At 61.9% G+C, this 16,740-nt stretch overlaps 4 protein-coding genes across 8 annotated transcripts; all 4 read left to right on the top strand.

The window, feature by feature from the left end:
• The first annotated feature begins 1,056 nt into the window (after positions 1-1,056).
• On the top strand, positions 1,057-3,737 carry LOC125328758. 3 transcript variants are annotated; one of them, XM_048309850.1, is made up of 5 exons: positions 1,057-1,995; positions 2,266-2,330; positions 2,440-2,589; positions 2,773-3,392; positions 3,637-3,737. In XM_048309850.1, exons 1-4 carry the CDS (start codon positions 1,872-1,874, stop codon positions 3,136-3,138), a joined length of 705 nt encoding a protein of 234 aa, XP_048165807.1. In that variant the 5' UTR covers positions 1,057-1,871; the 3' UTR covers positions 3,139-3,392; positions 3,637-3,737. The 3 variants fall into 3 exon arrangements, with proteins under 3 accessions (XP_048165807.1, XP_048165805.1, XP_048165806.1); XM_048309848.1 differs by having other exon boundaries at positions 2,440-3,392; XM_048309849.1 differs by having other exon boundaries at positions 2,440-3,737.
• Positions 3,738-4,987: 1,250 nt separating this feature from the next.
• LOC125328574 lies at positions 4,988-7,090 on the top strand. The gene is made up of 6 exons (XM_048309465.1): positions 4,988-5,155; positions 5,290-5,439; positions 5,587-5,688; positions 6,086-6,188; positions 6,429-6,485; positions 6,776-7,090. Exons 1-6 carry the CDS (start codon positions 4,988-4,990, stop codon positions 6,973-6,975), a joined length of 780 nt encoding a protein of 259 aa, XP_048165422.1. The 3' UTR covers positions 6,976-7,090.
• Positions 7,091-10,232: 3,142 nt separating this feature from the next.
• Positions 10,233-13,006, top strand: LOC125328282. Of its 3 annotated transcripts, XM_048308668.1 has the most exons (5): positions 10,233-11,264; positions 11,535-11,599; positions 11,709-11,858; positions 12,042-12,661; positions 12,906-13,006. In XM_048308668.1, exons 1-4 carry the CDS (start codon positions 11,141-11,143, stop codon positions 12,405-12,407), a joined length of 705 nt encoding a protein of 234 aa, XP_048164625.1. In that variant the 5' UTR covers positions 10,233-11,140; the 3' UTR covers positions 12,408-12,661; positions 12,906-13,006. The 3 variants fall into 3 exon arrangements, with proteins under 3 accessions (XP_048164625.1, XP_048164622.1, XP_048164624.1); XM_048308665.1 differs by having other exon boundaries at positions 11,709-12,661; XM_048308667.1 differs by having other exon boundaries at positions 11,709-13,006.
• Positions 13,007-13,614: 608 nt separating this feature from the next.
• On the top strand, positions 13,615-16,279 carry LOC125328806. The gene is made up of 8 exons (XM_048309921.1): positions 13,615-13,728; positions 13,902-14,039; positions 14,248-14,424; positions 14,559-14,708; positions 14,856-14,957; positions 15,355-15,457; positions 15,698-15,754; positions 16,045-16,279. Exons 1-8 carry the CDS (start codon positions 13,618-13,620, stop codon positions 16,242-16,244), a joined length of 1,038 nt encoding a protein of 345 aa, XP_048165878.1. The 5' UTR covers positions 13,615-13,617; the 3' UTR covers positions 16,245-16,279.
• Positions 16,280-16,740: the final 461 nt, after the last annotated feature.

Below are 16,740 nucleotides of genomic sequence, written 5' to 3' on the forward strand. Positions count from 1 at the left end.
GACACTGGGCATGGTACTTGGCAGTCCATGGCTTCAGATGTGGGTGATTAATGTTTTGCCCGGTTTCACCCAGGAGTTCAAGTGTTCCCAGGGCTTTGTTCAACTGGTCATTGCAGGTAACTTCCACTAAATGCAAAAGGATGTCCCAGCAGAACTTCTGGAGAATGTGCCCTAGGGATAGGGACAAAACCTTGAAAATGATCAGCAGGGTCTGAAAAACTTTAAAAAAAAAAAAAAAAAAAAAAAGTTAAAGTAGATATGGCTCTGTGGCTTTTCAGGCACGACTCTTTGGGGCCGGAGGAAACGTTTGCCTTGCATCAGCTGCAACGTAGACAGACATGCAGCAACTGGAGTGTTGAACGTCAGAGACTGGGCTAATGTTTTTCCCAGGGAAACAGACAGAAGATCACAAGGAAACATGACCGTGTCTCTGTACAATCTAATTGTCCTGTGAAACTCAGAAGCTGGTGATGCTCTGGTTCTACTGCTAATCCCTTCCATGAAAAAATTCATTCCAGGAAGCAGCAACATCTCCTGTCAGATACTGAGTGTTGCCCCCAGTTGCTCCAGGTGCTCCTGCCAACAGCCCCCTGTAGGAAGGAGCACAGACCCCAATGCGCCTTGGCTTTGGCTGCCCTCTGGCAGAGAAGTCCCCCGGGGGCACAGGTCTCTGGGGCAGGAGACGGGCACCAGCGCGGCCAGGGCACGGGGGTCTAGCAGGTCTGCTTCGGCGGGGGCTCTGCCACACCTGCTGATTTCAGCGCTCCCCGGGGCCCCGGGGTCAGAGCAGCATTTGCGCCCTGGCTCACACGTCCTTGTGTCTGTGTCACAGCCCCGGCTTTAGGATGGCCACCAGCCGGGATGTGTCCCACGGAGGCCGTGCCAGCTTCTGTGGAAGACCCCGTGCCCTTCCTGCCACGGCTGTGTTGCTGGCCGTGGGGGCTCCTGGTGCTGCTCCGAACCCACAGAGCAGGAGAGCGTTTGCTTATGGATTGAGCCATTCTTAAAGCTGCTGTCGGGCTGTCTTAGGCACTTGGAGCAAGGGATTCCTTCCAACCTGGGCCACTTGGGGTGGGCTGGGGGCGGCCCCAGGGCAGGTGGCAGTGTGTGCAAAGGCCCTTTGTGACACGGTGCAGCATGGTCACCATGGGATGGAATGGGACAGGGTGTCCCAGGGCCCTTTGTGACACGTGCTGACATAGGTGCTGGTGGTGACGCGGCCACGCCACAGTGCTCGGAGCACGCGACGGGATAGGACAGGACAGAGCGGTGCTGTGAGGAGCCCCCGCACAGCGCGCTTGTTCTTTGCTGACCCGGAGCCTTTCCGAGGCGTTTACCTGTGCAGGTGCCCTCGAGGCCAGACCATAGGACTTGGTGACCCGTGGCCTTCCTGAGGCTTCTCTTCTGCAGGTGCCCTCGAGGGCAGACCATGGGACTTGGTGCCCCGGAGCTTTTCTAAGGCATCTCCCATCCCTGTGGCCGGTGCCCTCGAGACCAGACCGTGGGACTTGCTGTCCTTGCTTCCCAAGACTTCTCTCTTGAAGGTGCCTTGAAGGCACGACTGCAGGACTTGCTGACCCGGAGCTTTTAAGAGGCACCTCTCCTGCAAGTAGCCTTCAATCCGGTCAGTGACATGGAGCAGAGACCCCCAACCATGCCCAAGCTGGCCTGGGTGAATGAGGATGAAGAAGGCCCTGGAGCTGTCCCAGAACAGCAGCTAGAAGAGGTGGAGCAGTTCCAGCCACCACAGGAGGGTGAGTGGCAGAGCTAGGCCACAGGGCTGGTGCCTTCAAGGCACAACTGCAGGACTTGATGACCTGGAACTTTTTGGAGGCGTATCTCTGCAAGTACCCTTCAATCCAGTCAGTGACATGGAGCAGAGACCCCCAACCGTGCCCAAGCTGGCCTGGGTGAAGGAGGAGGAGGAAGAAGGCCCTGGAGCTGCCCCAGCACAGCAGCTAGAAGAGGTGGAGCAGTTCCAGCCACCACAGGAGGGTGAATAGCAAAGCTGGGTCACAGGGCTGGTGCCTGCAGCCAACTTGGCCCCATCCCATCCCGTCCCATCCCATCCCATCCTGTCCCGTCCCCTGGGGACATGCCCATGGACAGGACGGAAGAGAGGCCGGGGCAGACCCCCCCCACAGCAGCCGTGCTCCATCCCCTGGGCATACCGGGGCTGTCCCTGCCTGGGGAGCGCAGGGCTGGGCTGTGTTCTCCGGCCTCTCCCGCAGCCCCTCAGCTCTGGCTGCGCTCGCTCTTTACCAGACCCAGCCGTGGACCCGACACAAGAGCACGACCCCGCCCGTGGCCGCTTCCGCAGAACAGCGCAGGTACCTGCAGCCGTCCCCACCTGGGCTGGGCCTGCTGTCGCTGCTCAGCCGAGCACTGTGCTTGGAGCACCCCATGGAACATCCTTCTCCTCTTGCCCTCCTCCTACAGATGGTTTGCAAATTCATCAGGAGCATTCGGGAGAAAGAGACCAGCGTCATGGGCACTGGGGTCATACCATACTCAGAGGTCTTCAAATACGAGACCAGTGCCGCCCTGCTGGATTTGCTTGTGAAGCAGGGTGTTTCCAGTCCAGAGCAAGTAAGCAGCATGTGGCCAGGGTTCAGTTCCCCCAGGAGTCACATGGCTTGCCAAGCCACGCCTGCTGGTCACTTTAAGCCTTTGAGGCCATCCCAGTGTGGTGGGAAGGGAAGCAGTTCTCTGGGGAAGCTGGGGGACATTACTCCCTGTGGCAGCTTCCAGCTCTCCCCGTACCTTCTCCAGGTGCCTGCCATGGTGAGGTTCATCCACCGATGGCTCATGGCCAATGAGCCTGCTGAGCACAGGCTGGACAATACCCTGCTGGAGCTGACAGAGGCACAGCCAGCTGATGTAGTCATGACTCTCCTGCGTGTGGCCCCATTGTGTGACAGGTATGGGGCCCACCTGCCCAAAGGGCTCAGGGCTCACCAGCCCATCACCCTGTGGAGCCTGTCTCCCAGGCGCGTGACAAACGGAGAGTTCCAGGGCCCTCTGGCTCCTCCATTTTCCAGCCGTGGCATGTCAGCCCCCAAGCCTGCTGCCATGCTCCCTCCCTGCCCCTCAGGGGCCGGTGCCCACAGGGGTGGGCTGCCTGGGTGCTGCTGGTGAAGGGCCGTGGGCAGAAGCAGAGCTGGCAGTCAGCCCGGGCCCCTACAGCTGCCCAGGCCACGGTGCTGTGGCTGACACCCCCCGACACAGAGTTCTGACCCCACAGAGCTGCTGCGACCATGTGGACGACAATCATGTCCTCGCCCAGGACTGCGGAGCTGGCGCAGCTGCTGCTCCTCGATGTGCTGGGGAGCTGGCCAGAGCACAGCATGCGCACCTCCGATGGCGACGACACAGATGTCTTTGCCCTGGCTGTGAGTTTCTGGAACTGGCCTTTGCTCGCCCCCAGGCCACCTTCCATCAGCTCTCCATCCTCCTGCCCCCACTGCGTCTCCCTGCCTCAGGCGCTGGGCTGAAACCTGGGCTAGGGGCAGGTTCAGGGGCACCAGGCCAGGTGCTCCGCCTACGTCTCCCCTGGCCTCCCCCTTCCATGCTCTGGCCCTGCCACGTGGACGCCTTGGCACTGGGCGCTGTCTCAGGGTGGTTTGTCCTTTGCAGGCAACTGTGGTGATGTGGAAGATCCTCCAGGTGCCCTGTGTCCCACACGTACTGATATTCTTTTTCCCCCGCCTCTTTGCGCATCTCCTCTTCCAAGTGTACTTCAGCACATTGGATATGCCAGAGGAGGTCAATACCTTCTGGAAGGGATGCCAGGAGGAACACGGCCTTGCCACCAACCCCAGCAGGTGCTCCATCCCAGTCCTCCTGTCCCTCCCATGTTGCCAGGGCAGGAGCCAGTCCCCCAGCGTGACCTGGGCTTTGCTCTGCACACAGGTTTGCAGTGCGGACCCTGAAGGCCCTGCTCTGCCTTCTCCAGTGTGAGCACGTGGTGATGGCAATGGAGCGCAAGCGTGGCTGGGACACGCTGCTCTGTGCCGACACCCACCACTATGCAGTGGGTCTGCTGGCCAGGTGAGACCCCCTTCTCCCCCGCTGCCCTCGGCTTTTGTGCCCTGTGCCCAGGGTGCCCCACACGGTGGCCGTGGTCGTGGGCCAGAGGGCCTTGTCACCGAGGAACGGCTGAGCTGACGGGAAAAGGCCGGGAGAGGAGGGTGCCCCGGAGCAGCCGCCTCCCAAAGGGCCCAGGTCCCTTCGCAGGGTGGTCGGGAAAGACCAGAACTATGTGACTCAGTCCTGGGACAGGTTTGCCCCGCCCCCCCCCCCCCACCCCAGCTCAGGGCCTGAGTGCCTTTTTCTGCCTTCCAGGGAGATGAGCCAAGCATCGCTGCACTTGTGTAAAAGCATCTTATGCTGTCTCCTTGAGATGCTCAGCAAAGAGATGCCATACTGGGATTTCCCCGCCCTGGCGTTCCTTGTGGAGGTGAGCCCGACGGCCAGCACTGCCTCGCTAGAGCTGCCTCCCAGCTCTCTGCCCTCCCGTAGCCGCAGCTGCCTGGGACGGTGCCCGCGCCCTGCGCTGCTGCCTGGGCCCAGCCCTGTGCGCTTCCGGGCTCCTGCCGGCCGGCTCCCCTGTCACTGCCCTGTGCCTTTCAGGTCCTCGAGTGCCTGGACCTGAGTGAATGCGGTGACAGCATAATGGACGTCGTAACAAGACACCTGAAGAGCGAGCGCAGGGAGATGCGTCGCCTGGCACTCAGGGTCCTCCTCTTGCTCAGGGATGATCCCTCAATGGTGAGAAGGGGGCAGCACCTGAAGCTGCGCTGGCAGCGTGGGGCTGGGGAACACAGTCGCTTGGGCTTGGCCGGGCTTTGGGCGCTGAGGCAGCTGTTTCCAGCTCTCCTGCCTCCTGGTTCAGCTGCCCGAGTGCTTCGGGACAGGCCTTTGGCCTCTGGGCCCTACTGTAGAAGGGTGGCGTTGCACAGCTTTGTGTTCCACACAGGCCGAAAGAATGTGGAGCCTGACTAAAAGCCTTGTGGTGCTCCAGCGGGATAGCGACAACGACGTGGTTAGGATGACCGTCGTTCTCCTGACTTATTTCTTCCTGGACAAGGATGCCCCGATACCGAGCCCCATCGCCCTGCAGCTGGCTGAGGCCCTCCTGCCACTCTTTGACAACGTAAGGCTCTGTGCCCCCAGGCAAGGCCACTGGATGCCACCCAGATACTGTGTACCCTGTGGATTTTCAGGCCTGCGCCCAGGTGGGCCTGGAGCAGCTGATGTTGAGGTCTTTTTTTTCTTCCTTTCATACAGGATGACAGCCAGGTGCAGCTGCTCTCCATGTTTGTCTTCAGAACACTGATGTCTTTTGTCATAGAAAAAGAGCCCCTGAAAACACAAGTGTGCCAGAGCCTGCTCCCACTCTTCTTCCACTGCCACGATGAGAACCAGCACGTGGCAGAGGTGAGGACTCGTGCCCCGGCATGGAGATGGGCTGCCTCCTGCCCTGGCGCCTCGCGGGCTTCAGCCTCCTCCTGGCCTTGGCACAGGGACGCGCGCGTCCCATGCCCTGGGCTGTGGTGCCATCTCCGGGTCTCTGCTGCTCGCCAGGCTTCTCGGGAAACGCTGCTTTGTGCGGTCCAGTTCCTGAAGAGGAGAGATCTCGAAAAGCTGGTGAAGAAGGAGAAGCTGTGGAAGTTCGCCGAGTGCCTGGTAAGGACGGCCTGGCCGCAGCCTGGAGAAGCCCCCTGCCCCCGGCGCTCAGTGTGCGGGGCTGGCAGCTGTGCTCCCTGTCCAGCGCTGCACCCAGGGGCGCCAGCCTGCGCCCCACACGCTGCTCCCTTCCCTGGGCCGCGCGGGCTCTTCTCCAGGCTCCTCTGGCCCCGAGCCTGGCGCCGATGGAGCGCCGGCCCAGCTGGGCTGTGGGGCGGGGGCGGCACCGAGGCTCCCCGGGCAGCACCCGGCCCTCGGCCCTCTCCAGAGCCCGGCGCCAGCGGCTGCTGGCCGGGCCTCGGGGCTGTGCGGGCAGGGGAGGCAGTGCCGGCCGTAGGGAGCGCCCGGCCAAGGGGCTGAGCCCGCGCTAAGCCTTCCCTCCTGGCGCTCTCTCCAGCTGGCAGAGGACAGGAGCCAAGCGGCCGAGCACCTGCGCCTGGCCCTGCCGTACCTGGAGAACCCGCAGGAGCCCCTGCGAGAGGCGGCCGTCAGGTTCATGGGTGAGCCACGAGGCCGGGGCCCCTCCCCGCCCCGCCGCAGCTCGGCCCCGGCCCCGCCTGCTGCCCCGGCAGCGGGATCCGGGCCCGGGGCCGTGGAGCCCCGCCTGCCCTCGGGCGTCAGGATGCGGCAGGAGCCCGGGCCGAGCGCTGCCAGGGAAGGAGGTCGTGTGGCCTCAGGGCTGGCAGCGCCGGTGTGGGGCAGCTGTGCCGCTGGGGCTGTGACAGGCTCTGTGTTCCCAGAGATTGCCGGGCGGAGCATGAGGGGGCAGCACAAAGAGCTCCAGCTCATGTGCAAAGGTGAGTGAGGGCAGCGGGCTCTCAGCGGGGGCTGGCGGGGGGATCTGCAATTCCTGCCCCGGCTGCGGAGGGCTCTGCTCCCTGTGCGGACGAGGGGCGGCGTGGGCAGAGCACAGAGAGGTTTCAGGGCCGCGTGGGGCATTGGTGGCCAGCACCTTTGGGCTGATCCTGTCGGTCCCTGCTCCCTCCTGGCCATGGCAAGAGCAGGCTGGGATGGCCCTGGAAGGGGGCTCTCCTCGGGTCCCCGCAGATCCGGGATCTGACCGTGGCTCTGTTCCTCTCTCTTGCAGCCCTTGAACACCTGACAGAGGACATCAGCCCTGCTGTCTCCAACCTGGCACTTCAAACATTGTACGTTCTCCGGTCACTAGAGACGTCTCGATACTCCATATTCCGGAGGCTGCAGGATCAACTCCGCAGGGCATGGAAGACACGGCCTCGGCTGTCGAGCCTTGGCCGGCTGTGTTTCTGGAGCTCTGCGGAGAGCTGATCTGGGAGGCTCTGCCTGCTGGGGCCACCTGAGCCAGAGGGGATTTTCTTTTCTTTAAGAATTTTCTTTTCTTTTCTATATTCTGTAGAATATAAATATAGAATGTGTTATAATACACAGACTCCCAGGAGCTTTCTTTTGGTGCCCAGTATCGGCAGGGCATAGGGGAAGAGGGGAGAAGGGGTGCTTGCGCTCAGCAAGTTGCCCAAGCGTGCGGAGTGGAAGGGGAGATGGCCAGAAGCTCCTTGGCCTTTGGTGGGTCTGCTGAAGCCTTAACGCTGTCGAGAGAGCGGGTGGGCAGGGGCCAGAGCTGCGGGGATCCCTGCGGGACTGGTGCCGGGAGATGGCCACAAGCCCTGTCCCCGGCAGGAGCCGCCATCTGTGTCCTCCTGCCCGTGCGTTGCTGCCTGGCTTGCTGAGGGCTCCGAGGTGCCTCTTGATCCGGCTCGTCTGGAGCTCTGTCAGGGCTGTGCTGCTGCCGGGCAGGTTGGCCAGGCTGGGGGAGACCCTGAGGGGACGGGGCGGTGGTAGGCCGTGAAGGGAGGAGGTGCTGCGGAAGCGCTGACGGGACAAGGCAGCGGGAAGGCACGAGGAGGATGTGTGACGGAGTGGGTGGCAGGAGGCTACAAGGGGACAGGAGGTCCCTGAGGGGCGGGGGTGGTGGGAAGGCCTGAGGAATTGGGTGTCAGAGGCCATAAGCAGCCCCCAGGCAGCCACCTCGTTCCTGCCACCCGGCTGCTCTGGCGCTTCCCCGACACGTCTCCCAGGCCTGTGGCAGAAGCCCTTGAAGCCGGGCCTCAGCAGGACAGTGGGGACCAGCCCGAGGTGCCCAGGCTGGGCTGGCTGGGGACAAGGAGGGCAGAGGGGCCCTGCCGGGGCACGGCCACTGGGTGCTGCCAGTCCCCACGGCTGCCCAGGCCACGGTGCTGTGACCGCAGCCCCCCTGACACAGCGCTCTGGGCCCGCACGGCTGCTGCCACCATGGGACAGACGGCGATGTCTCCTCGAGCAGGGCTGCCGAGTCGCTGCTGCCAAAGCGGCTCTGGACGCCACAGGAACGGCACCAGAGCGTGCCCAGGAACAGCAGGAGCCCGAGCGCCGGCACCTGCTCAACGAGGCATCCGGGCCAGCCGGGATGCCAAAAAGGGGGATACTGTGGGCACAGCTGCACGTGGTTTGGCAAAAGGCTCCAGCAGAATTGGCCATGATGGCTTTCTCTTGACTCGCCAGCCTCACAGCAATGCTTGGCAGCTTCAGCTGCAGCCTGTGCCCCTGACTGACTTCAGTGGCTGTGCTTGAGGGCAGACTGGCCTTCCACAGTCAGGCGTCCCAAGGCAGTGGCATTGGTGCCACCGTGAGAGCGAGACTCTGATGGGACACGAGCCCTGCGCTGCAGCTGCCGTCCCTCTCCTCCATGCAGGCACCTTACAGACACGTGCATGAGCTTCCAAACTAAATCCTGGACTTGCTTGGAACAAAGGAAGCAGCCGCAGCAGGCGCTGAAGAAAAGCAGGGACTTCTATGGCTCCGTTTTGCTCTCCACTTGGGGAATCACAGAATCCCAGAGCACTTTGTGTTGGAAGGTATCTTAAGGATCATCCAGTTCCAGCCACCCCGCCATGGGCACAGGTGGTGTGCACGCACACCAGTCACTAGAATTGGAAGAACACTTGGCTGCCATGTTTACCTTTTCCCCTCCTGGATTTCAAGCTAAGAGGAAAAGGTCAGCTGGTTAAAGCTGAATCTTGTTGCTCACGGAACTAGGAATAGGAGTCTCCAATGGGACCTGGTATGTCCATTCAACCTTTGTAAGATCCCACGGTTGGAGCTCAGCCCTGTACAGCCCAGGCACAGGCTCCAGGCTGGTCCATTTCAGCATCCCCAAGTCTTTGTGGCTTCCTGTGCACCCTGAGACTTCTGAATCCATTCTTGAATTCCCAGTTACTGCTGTGCAGGACGTGAGAACACAGTGCTTGGAACAGCCTGTTTGGCTCATTCTTGGGTTTGCTGCTCCCGACTAAAGTAATAATCAGGAGTATATGCTGATGCACAGGTATAGCTGAACACCAGGGACTTTCTATGGAGTGTCTAAAACCTTGTGTGACTGCCCAGAGACTCTAAAACCCAGAGGTGAAAATGACGGCTTTGCTATTTAAGAATCCTAGAAATTTTGACATCTGATTTTTCTGGTCAAGGATTTTCATGCCAATGCGGAAATGACAAAAATATTAAAACTTGTTTTCCTTGGCAACCCCTTTTAAACGGCATCAGTAAACTTACAGGGGACAGGGTGTGACACTGGGCATGGTACTTGGCAGTCCATGGCTTCAGATGTGGGTGATTAATGTTTTGCCCGGTTTCACCCAGGAGTTCAAGTGTTCCCAGGGCTTTGTTCAACTGGTCATTGCAGGTAACTTCCACTAAATGCAAAAGGATGTCCCAGCAGAACTTCTGGAGAATGTGCCCTAGGGATAGGGACAAAACCTTGAAAATGATCAGCAGGGTCTGAAAAACTTTAAAAAAAAAAAAAAAAAAAAAAAGTTAAAGTAGATATGGCTCTGTGGCTTTTCAGGCACGACTCTTTGGGGCCGGAGGAAACGTTTGCCTTGCATCAGCTGCAACGTAGACAGACATGCAGCAACTGGAGTGTTGAACGTCAGAGACTGGGCTAATGTTTTTCCCAGGGAAACAGACAGAAGATCACAAGGAAACATGACCGTGTCTCTGTACAATCTAATTGTCCTGTGAAACTCAGAAGCTGGTGATGCTCTGGTTCTACTGCTAATCCCTTCCATGAAAAAATTCATTCCAGGAAGCAGCAACATCTCCTGTCAGATACTGAGTGTTGCCCCCAGTTGCTCCAGGTGCTCCTGCCAACAGCCCCCTGTAGGAAGGAGCACAGACCCCAATGCGCCTTGGCTTTGGCTGCCCTCTGGCAGAGAAGTCCCCCGGGGGCACAGGTCTCTGGGGCAGGAGACGGGCACCAGCGCGGCCAGGGCACGGGGGTCTAGCAGGTCTGCTTCGGCGGGGGCTCTGCCACACCTGCTGATTTCAGCGCTCCCCGGGGCCCCGGGGTCAGAGCAGCATTTGCGCCCTGGCTCACACGTCCTTGTGTCTGTGTCACAGCCCCGGCTTTAGGATGGCCACCAGCCGGGATGTGTCCCACGGAGGCCGTGCCAGCTTCTGTGGAAGACCCCGTGCCCTTCCTGCCACGGCTGTGTTGCTGGCCGTGGGGGCTCCTGGTGCTGCTCCGAACCCACAGAGCAGGGGAGCGTTTGCTTATGGATTGAGCCATTCTTAAAGCTGCTGTCGGGCTGTCTTAGGCACTTGGAGCAAGGGATTCCTTCCAACCTGGGCCACTTGGGGTGGGCTGGGGGCGGCCCCAGGGCAGGTGGCAGTGTGTGCAAAGGCCCTTTGTGACACGGTGCAGCATGGTCACCATGGGATGGAATGGGACAGGGTGTCCCAGGGCCCTTTGTGACACGTGCTGACATAGGTGCTGGTGGTGACGCGGCCACGCCACAGTGCTCGGAGCACGCGACGGGATAGGACAGGACAGAGCGGTGCTGTGAGGAGCCCCCGCACAGCGCGCTTGTTCTTTGCTGACCCGGAGCCTTTCCGAGGCGTTTACCTGTGCAGGTGCCCTCGAGGCCAGACCATAGGACTTGGTGACCCGTGGCCTTCCTGAGGCTTCTCTTCTGCAGGTGCCCTCGAGGGCAGACCATGGGACTTGGTGCCCCGGAGCTTTTCTAAGGCATCTCCCATCCCTGTGGCCGGTGCCCTCGAGACCAGACCGTGGGACTTGCTGTCCTTGCTTCCCAAGACTTCTCTCTTGAAGGTGCCTTGAAGGCACGACTGCAGGACTTGCTGACCCGGAGCTTTTAAGAGGCACCTCTCCTGCAAGTAGCCTTCAATCCGGTCAGTGACATGGAGCAGAGACCCCCAACCATGCCCAAGCTGGCCTGGGTGAATGAGGATGAAGAAGGCCCTGGAGCTGTCCCAGAACAGCAGCTAGAAGAGGTGGAGCAGTTCCAGCCACCACAGGAGGGTGAGTGGCAGAGCTAGGCCACAGGGCTGGTGCCTTCAAGGCACAACTGCAGGACTTGATGACCTGGAACTTTTTGGAGGCGTATCTCTGCAAGTACCCTTCAATCCAGTCAGTGACATGGAGCAGAGACCCCCAACCGTGCCCAAGCTGGCCTGGGTGAAGGAGGAGGAGGAAGAAGGCCCTGGAGCTGCCCCAGCACAGCAGCTAGAAGAGGTGGAGCAGTTCCAGCCACCACAGGAGGGTGAATAGCAAAGCTGGGTCACAGGGCTGGTGCCTGCAGCCAACTTGGCCCCATCCCATCCCGTCCCATCCCATCCCATCCTGTCCCGTCCCCTGGGGACATGCCCATGGACAGGACGGAAGAGAGGCCGGGGCAGACCCCCCCCACAGCAGCCGTGCTCCATCCCCTGGGCATACCGGGGCTGTCCCTGCCTGGGGAGCGCAGGGCTGGGCTGTGTTCTCCGGCCTCTCCCGCAGCCCCTCAGCTCTGGCTGCGCTCGCTCTTTACCAGACCCAGCCGTGGACCCGACACAAGAGCACGACCCCGCCCGTGGCCGCTTCCGCAGAACAGCGCAGGTACCTGCAGCCGTCCCCACCTGGGCTGGGCCTGCTGTCGCTGCTCAGCCGAGCACTGTGCTTGGAGCACCCCATGGAACATCCTTCTCCTCTTGCCCTCCTCCTACAGATGGTTTGCAAATTCATCAGGAGCATTCGGGAGAAAGAGACCAGCGTCATGGGCACTGGGGTCATACCATACTCAGAGGTCTTCAAATACGAGACCAGTGCCGCCCTGCTGGATTTGCTTGTGAAGCAGGGTGTTTCCAGTCCAGAGCAAGTAAGCAGCATGTGGCCAGGGTTCAGTTCCCCCAGGAGTCACATGGCTTGCCAAGCCACGCCTGCTGGTCACTTTAAGCCTTTGAGGCCATCCCAGTGTGGTGGGAAGGGAAGCAGTTCTCTGGGGAAGCTGGGGGACATTACTCCCTGTGGCAGCTTCCAGCTCTCCCCGTACCTTCTCCAGGTGCCTGCCATGGTGAGGTTCATCCACCGATGGCTCATGGCCAATGAGCCTGCTGAGCACAGGCTGGACAATACCCTGCTGGAGCTGACAGAGGCACAGCCAGCTGATGTAGTCATGACTCTCCTGCGTGTGGCCCCATTGTGTGACAGGTATGGGGCCCACCTGCCCAAAGGGCTCAGGGCTCACCAGCCCATCACCCTGTGGAGCCTGTCTCCCAGGCGCGTGACAAACGGAGAGTTCCAGGGCCCTCTGGCTCCTCCATTTTCCAGCCGTGGCATGTCAGCCCCCAAGCCTGCTGCCATGCTCCCTCCCTGCCCCTCAGGGGCCGGTGCCCACAGGGGTGGGCTGCCTGGGTGCTGCTGGTGAAGGGCCGTGGGCAGAAGCAGAGCTGGCAGTCAGCCCGGGCCCCTACAGCTGCCCAGGCCACGGTGCTGTGGCTGACACCCCCCGACACAGAGTTCTGACCCCACAGAGCTGCTGCGACCATGTGGACGACAATCATGTCCTCGCCCAGGACTGCGGAGCTGGCGCAGCTGCTGCTCCTCGATGTGCTGGGGAGCTGGCCAGAGCACAGCATGCGCACCTCCGATGGCGACGACACAGATGTCTTTGCCCTGGCTGTGAGTTTCTGGAACTGGCCTTTGCTCGCCCCCAGGCCACCTTCCATCAGCTCTCCATCCTCCTGCCCCCACTGCGTCTCCCTGCCTCAGGCGCTGGGCTGAAACCTGGGCTAGGGGCAGGTTCAGGGGCACCAGGCCAGGTGCTCCGCCTACGTCTCCCCTGGCCTCCCCCTTCCATGCTCTGGCCCTGCCACGTGGACGCCTTGGCACTGGGCGCTGTCTCAGGGTGGTTTGTCCTTTGCAGGCAACTGTGGTGATGTGGAAGATCCTCCAGGTGCCCTGTGTCCCACACGTACTGATATTCTTTTTCCCCCGCCTCTTTGCGCATCTCCTCTTCCAAGTGTACTTCAGCACATTGGATATGCCAGAGGAGGTCAATACCTTCTGGAAGGGATGCCAGGAGGAACACGGCCTTGCCACCAACCCCAGCAGGTGCTCCATCCCAGTCCTCCTGTCCCTCCCATGTCGCCAGGGCAGGAGCCAGTCCCCCAGCGTGACCTGGGCTTTGCTCTGCACACAGGTTTGCAGTGCGGACCCTGAAGGCCCTGCTCTGCCTTCTCCAGTGTGAGCACGTGGTGATGGCAATGGAGCGCAAGCGTGGCTGGGACACGCTGCTCTGTGCCGACACCCACCACTATGCAGTGGGTCTGCTGGCCAGGTGAGACCCCCTTCTCCCCCGCTGCCCTCGGCTTTTGTGCCCTGTGCCCAGGGTGCCCCACACGGTGGCCGTGGTCGTGGGCCAGAGGGCCTTGTCACCGAGGAACGGCTGAGCTGACGGGAAAAGGCCGGGAGAGGAGGGTGCCCCGGAGCAGCCGCCTCCCAAAGGGCCCAGGTCCCTTCGCAGGGTGGTCGGGAAAGACCAGAACTATGTGACTCAGTCCTGGGACAGGTTTGCCCCGCCCCCCCCCCCCCACCCCAGCTCAGGGCCTGAGTGCCTTTTTCTGCCTTCCAGGGAGATGAGCCAAGCATCGCTGCACTTGTGTAAAAGCATCTTATGCTGTCTCCTTGAGATGCTCAGCAAAGAGATGCCATACTGGGATTTCCCCGCCCTGGCGTTCCTTGTGGAGGTGAGCCCGACGGCCAGCGCTGCCTCGCTAGAGCTGCCTCCCAGCTCTCTGCCCTCCCGTAGCCGCAGCTGCCTGGGACGGTGCCCGCGCCCTGCGCTGCTGCCTGGGCCCAGCCCTGTGCGCTTCCGGGCTCCTGCCGGCCGGCTCCCCTGTCACTGCCCTGTGCCTTTCAGGTCCTCGAGTGCCTGGACCTGAGTGAATGCGGTGACAGCATAATGGACGTCGTAACAAGACACCTGAAGAGCGAGCGCAGGGAGATGCGTCGCCTGGCACTCAGGGTCCTCCTCTTGCTCAGGGATGATCCCTCAATGGTGAGAAGGGGGCAGCACCTGAAGCTGCGCTGGCAGCGTGGGGCTGGGGAACACAGTCGCTTGGGCTTGGCCGGGCTTTGGGCGCTGAGGCAGCTGTTTCCAGCTCTCCTGCCTCCTGGTTCAGCTGCCCGAGTGCTTCGGGACAGGCCTTTGGCCTCTGGGCCCTACTGTAGAAGGGTGGCGTTGCACAGCTTTGTGTTCCACACAGGCCGAAAGAATGTGGAGCCTGACTAAAAGCCTTGTGGTGCTCCTGCGGGATAGCGACAACGACGTGGTTAGGATGACCGTCGTTCTCCTGACTTATTTCTTCCTGGACAAGGATGCCCCGATACCGAGCCCCATCGCCCTGCAGCTGGCTGAGGCCCTCCTGCCACTCTTTGACAACGTAAGGCTCTGTGCCCCCAGGCAAGGCCACTGGATGCCACCCAGATACTGTGTACCCTGTGGATTTTCAGGCCTGCGCCCAGGTGGGCCTGGAGCAGCTGATGTTGAGGTCTTTTTTTTCTTCCTTTCATACAGGATGACAGCCAGGTGCAGCTGCTCTCCATGTTTGTCTTCAGAACACTGATGTCTTTTGTCATAGAAAAAGAGCCCCTGAAAACACAAGTGTGCCAGAGCCTGCTCCCACTCTTCTTCCACTGCCACGATGAGAACCAGCACGTGGCAGAGGTGAGGACTCGTGCCCCGGCATGGAGATGGGCTGCCTCCTGCCCTGGCGCCTCGCGGGCTTCAGCCTCCTCCTGGCCTTGGCACAGGGACGCGCGCGTCCCATGCCCTGGGCTGTGGTGCCATCTCCGGGTCTCTGCTGCTCGCCAGGCTTCTCGGGAAACGCTGCTTTGTGCGGTCCAGTTCCTGAAGAGGAGAGATCTCGAAAAGCTGGTGAAGAAGGAGAAGCTGTGGAAGTTCGCCGAGTGCCTGGTAAGGACGGCCTGGCCGCAGCCTGGAGAAGCCCCCTGCCCCCGGCGCTCAGTGTGCGGGGCTGGCAGCTGTGCTCCCTGTCCAGCGCTGCACCCAGGGGCGCCAGCCTGCGCCCCACACGCTGCTCCCTTCCCTGGGCCGCGCGGGCTCTTCTCCAGGCTCCTCTGGCCCCGAGCCGGGCGCCGATGGAGCGCCGGCCCAGCTGGGCTGTGGGGCGGGGGCGGCACCGAGGCTCCCCGGGCAGCACCCGGCCCTCGGCCCTCTCCAGAGCCCGGCGCCAGCGGCTGCTGGCCGGGCCTCGGGGCTGTGCGGGCAGGGGAGGCAGTGCCGGCCGTAGGGAGCGCCCGGCCAAGGGGCTGAGCCCGCGCTAAGCCTTCCCTCCTGGCGCTCTCTCCAGCTGGCAGAGGACAGGAGCCAAGCGGCCGAGCACCTGCGCCTGGCCCTGCCGTACCTGGAGAACCCGCAGGAGCCCCTGCGAGAGGCGGCCGTCAGGTTCATGGGTGAGCCACGAGGCCGGGGCCCCTCCCCGCCCCGCCGCAGCTCGGCCCCGGCCCCGCCTGCTGCCCCGGCAGCGGGATCCGGGCCCGGGGCCGTGGAGCCCCGCCTGCCCTCGGGCGTCAGGATGCGGCAGGAGCCCGGGCCGAGCGCTGCCAGGGAAGGAGGTCGTGTGGCCTCAGGGCTGGCAGCGCCGGTGTGGGGCAGCTGTGCCGCTGGGGCTGTGACAGGCTCTGTGTTCCCAGAGATTGCCGGGCGGAGCATGAGGGGGCAGCACAAAGAGCTCCAGCTCATGTGCAAAGGTGAGTGAGGGCAGCGGGCTCTCAGCGGGGGCTGGCGGGGGGATCTGCAATTCCTGCCCCGGCTGCGGAGGGCTCTGCTCCCTGTGCGGACGAGGGGCGGCGTGGGCAGAGCACAGAGAGGTTTCAGGGCCGCGTGGGGCATTGGTGGCCAGCACCTTTGGGCTGATCCTGTCGGTCCCTGCTCCCTCCTGGCCATGGCAAGAGCAGGCTGGGATGGCCCTGGAAGGGGGCTCTCCTCGGGTCCCCGCAGATCCGGGATCTGACCGTGGCTCTGTTCCTCTCTCTTGCAGCCCTTGAACACCTGACAGAGGACATCAGCCCTGCTGTCTCCAACCTGGCACTTCAAACATTGTACGTTCTCCGGTCACTAGAGACGTCTCGATACTCCATATTCCGGAGGCTGCAGGATCAACTCCGCAGGGCATGGAAGACACGGCCTCGGCTGTCGAGCCTTGGCCGGCTGTGTTTCTGGAGCTCTGCGGAGAGCTGATCTGGGAGGCTCTGCCTGCTGGGGCCACCTGAGCCAGAGGGGATTTTCTTTTCTTTAAGAATTTTCTTTTCTTTTCTGTATTCTGTAGAATATAAATATAGAATGTGTTATAATACACAGACTCCCAGGAGCTTTCTTTTGGTGCCCAGTATCGGCAGGGCATAGGGGAAGAGGGGAGAAGGGGTGCTTGCGCTCAGCAAGTTGCCCAAGCGTGCGGAGTGGAAGGGGAGATGGCCAGAAGCTCCTTGGCCTTTGGTGGGTCTGCTGAAGCCTTAACGCTGTCGAGAGAGCGGGTGGGCAGGGGCCAGAGCTGCGGGGATCCCTGCGGGACTGGTGCCGGGAGATGGCCACAAGCCCTGTCCCCGGCAGGAGCCGCCATCTGTGTCCTCCTGCCCGTGCGTTGCTGCCTGGCTTGCTGAGGGCTCCGAGGTGCCTCTTGATCCGGCTCGTCTGGAGCTCTGTCAGGGCTGTGCTGCTGCCGGGCAGGTTGGCCAGG

This window comes from Corvus hawaiiensis, chromosome 7 (genome assembly GCF_020740725.1).
Source record: "Corvus hawaiiensis isolate bCorHaw1 chromosome 7, bCorHaw1.pri.cur, whole genome shotgun sequence".
Lineage (NCBI taxonomy): Eukaryota > Metazoa > Chordata > Aves > Passeriformes > Corvidae > Corvus > Corvus hawaiiensis.